Here is an 11,544-nt window from a genome sequence, read left to right as displayed (position 1 = left end):
GGAAAACCAAAGACCAAACTCAACATGAAGTGTGTGTGTGTCGTGCATGTGAATTCATGCACATGAGTGGCATGTGACACTCGGGTCAGAGTGGGCCTTGCAAACATAGGCATCACATTTGCAGCATCTCAGGCTTGTTTTGTTGTCTCTAGGGGCACAGAGCTCACAACGCTTCCTTTTCTGCCCATGTCCTTGTTGGGGGAGAGCAGCCAGGGCTGGGGCTGGGGCTTGCACACTCCTAACCAGACTAGCAGAGGCTGGTGTGCGGGAAATGTGCTGGCACCGTTGAATAAGAGGAGTCACCAAAGCTTTCCCCAGCTCTGCTAGGAAAAGTCTCGTCTTGAAACTCTTCCCCTGAATCCAGGTTGGGTCGATGGCTGTCCACACCACATATGCGTTGAAAGCAGACTCATCAAGGATGTGTCCCCAAACACATGCTTCCCCTCCAGGTTTGTCATCTCCAGTATAATTCCCTCAATGGACTCTGGTAAAAAGAGTTGGAAGCTGGACTTGATGTCATCCACACGAGATGTCGCATACCGTGTTGGCCCTGGCGTCATCTTTATGATGTTTTCCTTGCTCTACTTCCTCTGTCCTGGGGGGATGAAGACCAGAGCAAGTGTCCACTCTTGGCCTGGAATGTCTCCTCAGGTGCCTGTTCTTCAGGTGCCTCTCCCTCTCCATCTGTTGACTGGTCAGTCTCCTCAAAGTCTGGATCAAAATCTGTGTTGTCTTCCACTTCCGAGACATCCTCCTCTATCTCTGGTTCAATTTCAGTGCCCTCTTCATCATGTCCAAAAACATGGACCAGAACCTCTTCGACAGAGAACCGCTTGGTCAGTCGCCTACTCATTGTGCTCAGAGTAAAAGGAGTGCAAGGCAAACATCAAGCTATATATATATGGGGTCTGTGTGAAGATGATACATTGATTAGTCTGGAAGGTGTGGTTCACGTGGGGGCTAGGCACAAAAGCGTGGGAAAGAGATGTGTACCCGCAAAAGACATTGTTCAGTCTGAAATGTTTGTGTGAGTGAGTGAGTTGGGGTGGTGTGTATGGGGATGTTTTCTGTCTGATGGATGAATATAGTCTGGATACCCATTCATTTCCTATGACGGTCACTTTTGACCGGGAACACCACAGGTGTAACAAGGTTGATTAAAACACTCAAAATTCAATGAAAGAGGTGATCATCACTTTTATATGTTCAAATGCATAGTGTGGAGGATATCATAAGGCCTTGAGGCAATCAGATGTAAAACACAATATTTGAGTTTTTTAAGTTGTAAATCGGTCCGATTTGACCCGAACACCACAGGAGGGTTTTAATTAAATTGTTCGCTACCAAAGTACTGCATTGCAAGACTCAAAGAGAATGGGAATTAAAATGCTGAAACAATCTTGCAGTATTTGATTAATCATTAGTAAATTGTTAAAGCTTCTAAAATTTGTGGATTTGCTGCTTTTTCCTGTTTTATATAATAGACAGTGTTCATTTATTTGGGACTGTTAGATTGAAGACACCAAATTGGGTTCTGGGAACTCATGAATAGGCATTTGAACTCTTCCCTGGTATTTTCTAGGCTAAACACTGAATCTTTGATCAAATTGAAGTCCTAACCTCATTATTTTTTGCTTTTTAGCTGTTGACACAAATGTCACAAATGTTGTTCTGTATACAACATAAAAACAAATCTATCCAACATGTGTTTTCAAGGACCCAGTGTTCATTTTCATTTTGTGTGTGTGTGTGTGTAATAGGTGTGGTGGAGTTGGCCAAGGCTATGGAGCAGCTGGGTATGTCCCCTGATGCTGACACTTTATCCGGCTACATCCTCCCTGTCTTTTCCAGCACTGAGGCAGCTCAACAGGCCCTCAAGGTAATCCATAAGTCTGTATTTGTGTGTGTGTGTGCATGCGGCAAGTGTGCATTAAACGCCAATTTTTTCTGTTTAGGATGCTGGCATATCTCTGGAGTCCAAGGGCCTCTTGTCTTCAGTGATTCGTTTGATGGCTCAAAGGGACCTGGCAAAAGCCTACACCCTGCGTAAGTCCACACACACGTAACCTAATACATTTTAAAAGTTAACCCCTAAATGAATTTTCAAATCTCTGACAGCCCTGTGAGAATTGTCCAAAATGTCCACACAACCATAGAAAAATGTTCACAAACACACAAACTCACATTTGCTACATTCTAAAGAGGCTCTACTGCATCTCGGGCACCCATCATCATAAAAATTCCTGCTTTGCCTGCGGGCTAATTGGCTCAGCGTTTTACACACACACTCATACATGTGCCCGCTTCTTCTGTGCTCACAAGGCCTTTTAAGAGATTAGCCAGGTTGAATATGTGAAGATCACAAATGAGAGGTGAGGGCGCAATAAAGAAGACGATTAAATAATAGACGACTCTTCCTGTTTTCTGTCTTTTATCTGGTTATAGTCTCAAACATTCATCACTGGTTTTCACATACGTAACTCCGTTTTCTCTGTGTATGTCACACTAGATGTTTCTCTCCTCACATGAGGAAAGTTTTCAGTGTTTTTCAACCTTTGATAGCAGTACTGCAGTGAGCACAGCGCCCTCTCAAAGTTTCCATCAATGAGTTTAAGCAGTTTGAATCCTAACTGGAAAGGTCAGGCTCTGGGAAGAGATTGGCACACGCTGCTCTTTTTATGAAAACTACCTTTGAGCTGGTTTCAGCTCGGTTGAAACTTCATTAGTTGTACCTGAGCTACAACATTAGATGCTTCCTAAAGTGAGCTTAATTACTTGGTGTGAGGCAGAACATTGCTGAAAAATTGCTAAATACAAGTTGTCTTTACAGCTTAGACTTCTGTTGCTGGGTCGCCAACATTATATTCCACATCATAAGTCACTTCACACTTAGAGACATTTTTGCTGTCTTTTCTTTCTTTCCCTGTAATCACTCTGTGTCTGTCTTCATTCCCAGTGTCAGATCCATCCTTCCCCTCTTTGGACCTCAATGCATTCCGTGGCAGCCTCATCACAGGCTTCAAAAAGTGAGTCAATGAGCCTGTTGTCCAGTCGGGTCTTTGTGTTGTCCCTCATTTGAAATTCTATATTTTACCTCCTAACTGCTCACTGGTGTTTTACAGAGGCATGTAGGACTGTGGAGGTCACTGCAGCATACGCTCTGAATATGACATGCAGCCTGTCACAGCTTTTACAGTGGTTGTGTATGTGGGCAGTTGCAGGAAAAACACTCCAGCTCCCACAGACACACACATACTGTATACATGGGTGCCTCATGCATATGGAGGCCGCCATCCTTCAGCCCTTGCCCCCAAAGCACCGTGGGAGATATGTAAATTAGCAGATACCCACCGCTGCCCTTCATACCCAAACCCCCAGACTGATCTCTCTCTCTCTCTCTCTCTCTCTCTCTCATACACTCACACACACAGTCAGCCTTAGGACCAGGGTCTTTCCCGTGGGCTTTTGTTGAAGGGGTGTTTATGAATATTTCCAGTTTAACACCACACACACCCACTCAAAAACACTCTGCCCCTGAGCAAAGCTGTAGGCGAGTCAAAGAGAAAAATGCTGACGTGTCTGCAGGGAATAAAGTTATTTCTTTCACTAAAAAGCAAAAGTTCACTGACTTGAGCTCAACTTTCAACTTCTACTTTAGCCAGTATCTGTTGTAACGTGTGAATAACTCAGCAGATGTTGGTAGAAAAAATGATGTGGTTTCTTCCCAGGAACACAGCCAGTCTTTTGAAAAATGTTGGTCAGTTTCAGATATTATTCAATTCAATAGCAGTGTTTTTTTTTTTTTTTTAGTTCATGGACATGTAAAAAAAAAACAAAAAAAAACAAGAAAACCAGGCCCTCTTTTTTGTGAACCTGCTCTCTTTCCTCCATTTGCTTTGCTCTCATTAGATTAACACGCACATACACACCCTTCTGACTGTTAGGTTGCCTGACAGGGTCATAATTGGACTTGTCACTTGGGGAATGTGTGTGTGTGTGCGTGCGTCTGTGCAAGCGCTGTGTCATTGCAATGCGGGACCTGCCCCTGTCAGAGATGAGGTCAGGGGATAATTTAATCATTAAAGACCTCTGCTACTCCCTTCTCATCTCTCAGCTCACCCTCTTTCCTCTTCTCCACCAACTAGTTGACAGTGCCAGAAATGTCACATGTTGTCATCATTCAGCCTGTGCGTGTATATGACTTTGTGTGTGTCTTTTGTGGTAAGCTTTTGTGCTGCCATCTCTCCTCTCTCACTTGTGCTGTGGGATTGAGAGAAATCTGCTGCTCTTACTAGCTGTATTTTAGTGTACTACACTGTCAGTAGCTATGTCAACAGCACACAGTCACTATTATGATTCCTTGAATTAAGCCCCATTTGCTATGAAAAAATGAATTCATACAAATAAACCCTGATTTCAAATATGCTTTCATATTTGAAAACCTATTTTGTAGTGCATAGCAATTTTATTATTCCAAACAGGTTAAAAAGGGAACTAGATTTTTGAAAATCTAATATATTCATATAGATTAATAATGTTTACATCCTGTTTCTACCTGTCGCTTTAATTTATAGCAACTTGAAATAAGTGCAAAAACAACAGATTAGCTCAAATTCCTTGTTCAATAATTGGCAATAACGAGAGTTGTGTTTTGAGACATTTCACAATATTGTGACTTGGCATCTTGCAACTTTACAATAATCATTTATGGGGAAAAAATGGCATGAGAAACAGTAAAAATGAGAGCTAAACATTTCTAGGGCTCGAGTTTTCATCAGAAATGTTCATGTTTAAAAGAAGAAATCACTAGGTGGTCTAGAAGCACCAAATTTCCAATAGCACCAAATTTCCAACAGTACTACTTGGCAAATCAGCTACAATATTTAGTCAAATGGATTCAGAAGGACGGTTACAACAGTGCATGGATAGAATTACAGCAAAATTACTCCAAAAATAACTCAGTTGCAGACCTTCCTTTTCTCAAAAACTCTACTAAGAAAATGAATCACTGTAAAAACATCACAATCCTCTCAACTCTGACAGCCTGGTGGAAAGCAAATAAAATCACTGTATCATCACTTGCACCATGTAGATACACTCCAATTTAGCACAACCCTGATTTTCAACTACATAATAACCCTATCTATTTCCCAACATGGCAACACAAAGGAATCACTCACTTACATCACCTATTTGAAAATAACCAGTTCATACTGTATCATTTAATACACTGATCCAGAAGTATGGAGTCCAGAGAGAACAGTCCTTCCAGTACAATCAACTAAAATACATAATTAAGTCAAAGATTAGTGTAACCAAAAACCCACTACAACCCTGCAAATTAATTGAAGAGATTATAAAAATTACAGCTTCCAAGAAAATAATATCCAAGCTATATAAACCAATATCAAATACAGATTCAACAATAACAATACCAAAACTCAAATGGGAAAACGATTTAACACTCTCCCTCAACTCTGACTTCTGGACAGAAATTTGCGATAGCAGTGACAGAGAAACTCTCCACCATCTTGGGCTGTAGAATCCCTCCTTCTCCATCACTTTGCTTACTCTGTAATATCATAAAAATCAACCACCTACCAATTAAATATAAAAACCCGCTCCTCATTTCTCTAGCTATTGCCAAGAAAACAATCTTTCAAAATTGGAAATCAAAAAGACCACTACACATAAACCACTGGACCAAACTTCTGATAGAATAACATCACATTATAGAAAATGACATCCACTCACAAGAATAGTTTATCTGCTTTTTATGACACATGGAACCCATTTTTAACACATTTTAACCTGAATCAAATACCTGGGCCTGAGGCCATGCACATTCCCACCAAAATGTAACAAGCTGATTTTATTAGTAGTACTGTTATCATCATTATTATTGGTAATTAAAAAAAAAAAAAATTTATTTACTTCCCCTCCTTTTCCCTTTCTTGCATTTCATAGACTGCATAAGTTGGAAATACTCACACTTCACACACTACAACCTTGTTAAACACTCTATATCCTTTTGTAATGTCATGTAACTGTTTTGTCTCCGTACTGTTTTGTTAATGTGTTACTTAGTTTCAATTTAAAAAAAAGAAATGTTCATGCAGTAGACACATCAAAGTTTGCAGTGTGTTATAAAAAGGGTTTTTAAGAGATGCCTTTTCAGAAATGTAAGTGATCTTTTATGTTTTGTGGCCTAAAAAGCAAAATGTATGAGCAAATGACACTGGAGTCTTGTTGAAAACTGTGTGCTCATGTCTTGTCCTCTACTGCCCCCTGCAGGTCTGCTGATGTGGAGAGCATGGCAAAGGTAAGATGGGAGTGAGCCCACATTGTGTGTCAATACACACAAACAGCATTTCTAAATTTGAGAAGAGCTCAGTGCACTTTCTGAAAACAGACCCTTTTTTTTTTCTTTGACTGTATAACAGCTTATTCCTTACAACAAAATAATTATGACCAATTTATTCACCATCTGTTATATTCTTGGTTTGGAAGAATATACAGTATAACAAATCTACTGGCTCTTTATCCAGATCTCCTTATGGCACAGTGGGTGTATAAATAAAGAATTGTTTAGCATCATCTGAATTTGGAGCACTTTTTTCATCCATCAAGACGGAAGTTTAGGTGATTTGCAAACATGAAAACAAAAAAAAAAAAGGAAATGTTTTGCTCCTAAACCTTTCTGTGATGACGGGTTTATTTCTCCTCTCACACACTAGAGTTTTTAAAGTGCAGTCCCTGTCCCGCTGTGTATGTGTTTGTATTTAAGCTGTTTTTCTTTTGTCCAGATTACTGAGCTCTTATACAAAGATGAGCGTTTCTCCACAGGAAGCGTCACACCTGCTGGTAAGGAACTATTTATGTCAGTCATATCTGACAGTGTCCTTGTGTGCAAGATGTGTATGTGTGCACAGGTGACAAACAGAGAGATAGGAGTGATGCCTGTGCGTGTATCATCTATCACATATCTGTGTTCAGACTTGCAGACTGCAGGCTCTGTCTCAGGCAGTCACCTTCCAGCTATAATTCAGATGACAGAAAAAATGCCTGGTGTGTAAGCGTGTGTATCTCTGTGTGTGTTTACATTCAGTCTCGGTAGCAGTAGACTGCTGACCAGCTCATTCCTTGTCATGAAGCCTCTGTGTGTTTATGTCCAGGTGTGTGTGAGTGAGAGATCTGCTCTCTCCACCAGAGAAAATGGAGCTTGGCTGCTGACACAGCGCTGAGTAGCTCAAGTGTATGATTGTCTGTTTGTACGTCATTGCAGGACAGTGTCTCCAGCTGGCTGTGTGTGTGGAGTGTCAGTGTTGCTTTGTGTCTGTACATGTCTTACAGCGTCTCCTCGGCACTGAAACTGGTGTGTGTGCTGGTGGGAGTGATGGAGACTGTTATCCATGTCACATCCTGTTAGACGGCATCTGCAAGTGTGTGTGTGTGTGTGTTAGAGAGAGAGGTGGAGTAGGGGGCAAGCTGTCACTGCCATGTTCACTCACGCTGCAGCACAAGAGCAGCCTCTGTCAGCAGAAAAACATACACTCTGCAAAGGTTACAGAAAGACGGCATAAATGCACAAATGGCTGTAGTGACTGACAGTGGCAAATGAAATTTATTCCCCAGACAGTTGCTCACGTGTGTGTGTGTGTGTGTGTGTGTGTGTTTCCCTCTCATCCAGAATCGGTATCATACTTCTTGTACAGTCTGATCAACAGCATACCAGAGGTGAAGGTGCATGAAGAGGAAGACAAACTGCGGAAATACTTCAATCAGCTACAGATTCGGGTACACAGACTCAACGATGATGAAAACAAACTCACCACGCATTCATATGCTGCATATCCAGTTCATTTGTAACCTTCCTGCTTTAGAGGAGCTTACACACTCTGATCTGAGATGATTTGCGGTGTGTAATCAGACTTGGATTTTACAGTTTCTGAAGAGTGAGTGTTTGAATTGGGGCCTCCAGACATGTTTTGGAAGACTAAATCATGTTTTACACTTTTTGGTTAAAGGTCAAGTCTTAAATGGCCGTCTGGAGCTCAGTAAAAAGTTTTCCTGGTCCAGTGTGAACAGAAATCATCCTCATATAAAACGATACCACCCATCATCCGACTGAGGATCTGCCCGAATGAGCTCTGCCAAAATCAAATGACATTTTCATGCTTGAAGGATTTTTTTTTCCTGTTTTGATAAAATGACATAAATGATGGATTGATTATCAGAATAGTTGGCTTTTCATTTGCACCTAACCCATTAATAGTTTCCACACTACTTTACATGCAGCTTACTACTCAACAAGGAATCATATATCAGCGAAATAGATGGCACTGAAACATTTTGTTTTCCAACTGAAATTTCAGTATTTATATTATTTTAATTTCTCCACAAATTCAAGTGTAAGCTCCGTGACAGCTTCAAAATTAAGCTTTGACTGAGATAAAATATTTTTAGCCCAGCTGAGGTTGTAAAAATTACTTTAGTGCTTTGTGTTTGGTGCGTTCAGCTACTGTTCAGACTTCTTGGAGCTACTGTTCAAGTCTTCTTGCGTTCGATGTGATTGACTTCTTGGAGCTACTGTTCAAGTCTTGCGTTCGATGTGATCAGTGCTTTGATGATGTTGATGCCTCTTCTTTACAGAATATAACCATTCCAGATAACATCTACAGGGGCATCAAGAACCTTCTGGAGTCTTACCACATCCCAGAGCTCATCAAGGTAGATGCTGTTTTTCCTCATGATGTTTTATATTAGTACAACTTCCAGATTATTGAGAGTCACAAGCATCAGTAGAGTAGACAGCAGCCAAAAGCACAATGCAGCCAGACTGAGGGGGTATTTGTTCTGCCTGTGTTTCTGCACTGTTCACGCTGTTGTCCTAATGATGCAAGAGTGTTAACTGTGTGTGTGTGTATTGTTAGGATGTGATCACTTTGGTGGAACCCACAAGCCAAGTGCACAGTGGCTATGTGCCAGCTGTTTCCAACGGCAAAGTAAGTAGGGCAGTGTGAAAGATTTGTACAAAATATCAAAATGCAATATAATTATTTATTGTGTATTAATGTTGGGGAAATCTGTAGTGCTCGGACTTCACTTTTAGATTTATTTTACTTAAGAAAGAATTGGTACATCACCACACTTTGCCTCACGGATTCCTTGATTTGTGTCATTGTGTATGATTAGTTTTTTATTTTTTTTCTGCAGTTAATTTCGAACAACTTGTCTGTGGAGACGAGTGTGCATGCGTGACATGTATTGTCTGTTAGAACAAGCCCATGTACACGTGAAGTGGTGTGTTTATGTATTTCGTCATGTACATGTGTTTAACGCCTCTCTGTCACCATCAGAGAAGTGAAGTTACGTTGTTGGAACTGGAGCAGAAGTTAGCTGAGCTGGAGGCAGAGAACAAACCATTAGGCTCTGTTTTCAAACAGACCATCCAAGCTCTTTGTGTCGAGGAGGTAGGATTTGTTTGGATAGCTCCGTCTCACAAAACCTCTTGTTTTTCACAAAATTATTTGCTTTGTCTGGTTTCAATCATGAGATCATTTTATTGTGTGATCAGAACCTGCAGCGTGCCCTTGAGCTGCAGCAGAAGCATGAGGAGGAGATGACAGTCGGCCTTTATGCCACCCTCATCAACCTGTGCTGTCACCACGACAATGTAGAGGAGGCGCTCAACCTGAAGAGGGAACTGTGAGTGGAGCACACAAATGCCCAACACACACGAGGCAACGCTGCAACCAATAGCAGGCCATTAAAGTTTAACTGGAATGGTATTAAGGGAGATGACAATGCAGAGTCCGGCTTCTCTGTTGACTAGCTAAAACACGGGGAAACTCCCCCCTCTTCATCCCCCTTGTTTCCTTCTCTTGACTCACCACCAGGTCCCAGCATCAGACTGCACTACAACAGATAAAATGAGTTATTCTATGTGGAATACATTCATTAAGTCTGTCTTTCCCTTCTCTGTCTTTAGGAGTCGCAAGGACTCCTCAGCAGTGCTGGATGCCAGTAAATATATCGCGCTCATCAGGTTGCTCTCCAAGAATGACAGGGTGGAGGGTAAGTTCCTGTTGGGCTGCAGCTAATTACTTCCATATTTGATTAGTATGCTGACTTTTTTGGTAAATTATTGCATTTATGAAGTGTCAGATAAATAATAAACCTTGCACAGCCACACAAAATTATTACAGCTGATTGTTTTGTGCATCCAGCTGTCCAGAACTCAAATGTCATTTTTGTTTGAAGGATTTAAAACGATTAATCAATTATCAAAATGGTTTTTAAACTTTGTGTCAATTGGCTAATTGAATAATTGACTGATTTCACAGTACTGTTTCTCTGACAGTTAGCTGGATCAAAGGAGATCAGGCTTGAACTTACAAAGGCCTACAGATTTGTGTGTGTCACCAACTCTGTCAAAATCTTTCTCCCTCCCTCAAACCACATTAGCCAACCATTTCCAGAATGCTACGGTGGATTTCCTTCAGCCCATTGAAGACCCAATTACCATCAGTTTTGCCGCTCTGCTTTTTGCACACAATGACAGGAAAAACGTTTCCCTCGTCTGTCCTCGCCTTTCCTCCCCTTCGATCTCCCGCGCTCTTCGTCTCTCTATCTGACCCACTCTGTCTCAAAGCGTGACATCCCCCCCCCCACACACATATCTGCATCAGTGAGAAATGAGAGAGGGGGAAAATTACAGGACTGTGTATTTTTCCAGAATTATTGAAATCTGCCTTGATGCTAATGGCATATCATGCCCACCGAAGTGCTTGAACATTTCACACACACACATAGAGTGACATGCAAATTTGCATGTGAATTCAAGCAAAAGGCATTTGCTGGGCATGACGGTTGGTGTATCCATCTGTGTGTGTGTGCGTGTCAGGGTGTGTATAGGCAGTGCTGACGCATTTGCCATTAGCCACAGCGTGTGTATGGAGGGGACGCTTGTCAGCCACATTAGCACACATGGCTAACCTTGATGTTAGCCCGTCCCCACCCAGATGCTTTGTTCTTTGACAACTTTTTATAACCGCTTCCTTTAGTTCGAATCCATCCATCCATCCATCCATTTTCCTCCACTTATCTGGGACCGGGTCACGGGGGCAGCAGTCTAAGCAAAGATGCCCAGACTTCCCTCTCTCCAGACACGTCCTCCAGCTCCTCCGGGGGAATGCCAAGGCGTTCCCAGGCCAGCCGAGAGACATAGTCCATCCAGCGTGTCCTGGGTCTTCCCCAGGGCCTCCTCCCGGTGGGACATGCCTGGAACACCTCCCTAGGAAGGCGCCCAGGAGGCATCCGAAACAGATGCCCGAGCCACCTCAGCTGGCTCTTCTCGATGTGGAGGAGCAGCGGTTCTACTCTGAGCTCCTCCCGGGTGACCGAGCTCCTCACCCTATCTCTGAGGGTGACCGAGCTCCTCACCCTATCTCTAAGGGTGACCGAGCTCCTCACCCTATCTCTAAGGGTGACCGAGCTCCTCACCCTATCTCTAAGGGCGACCGAGCTCCTCACCCTATCTCT

At 42.2% G+C, this 11,544-nt stretch overlaps 1 protein-coding gene across 1 annotated transcript in view; it reads left to right on the top strand.

The window, feature by feature from the left end:
- Positions 1-11,544, top strand: part of lrpprc (leucine-rich pentatricopeptide repeat containing) — a 52,221-nt gene that overhangs the window by 10,658 nt on the left and 30,019 nt on the right. The window contains exons 12-22 of the mRNA XM_020599981.1: positions 1,761-1,879; positions 1,956-2,046; positions 2,957-3,026; positions 6,295-6,322; positions 6,807-6,864; positions 7,691-7,797; positions 8,653-8,730; positions 8,934-9,005; positions 9,360-9,473; positions 9,578-9,708; positions 9,992-10,077. Of these exons, the coding sequence (XP_020455637.1) occupies positions 1,761-1,879; positions 1,956-2,046; positions 2,957-3,026; positions 6,295-6,322; positions 6,807-6,864; positions 7,691-7,797; positions 8,653-8,730; positions 8,934-9,005; positions 9,360-9,473; positions 9,578-9,708; positions 9,992-10,077 (954 nt within the window). The remainder of the gene's footprint in view (positions 1-1,760; positions 1,880-1,955; positions 2,047-2,956; positions 3,027-6,294; positions 6,323-6,806; positions 6,865-7,690; positions 7,798-8,652; positions 8,731-8,933; positions 9,006-9,359; positions 9,474-9,577; positions 9,709-9,991; positions 10,078-11,544) is intronic.

Source organism: Monopterus albus, unplaced genomic scaffold (genome assembly GCF_001952655.1).
Source record: "Monopterus albus unplaced genomic scaffold, M_albus_1.0 scaffold3.1, whole genome shotgun sequence".
In the NCBI taxonomy this organism is placed as follows: Eukaryota; Metazoa; Chordata; class Actinopteri; order Synbranchiformes; family Synbranchidae; genus Monopterus; species Monopterus albus.
The sequence above is the reverse complement of the archived record's forward strand: the minus strand, read 5'-3'. Positions and strand labels throughout refer to the sequence as shown.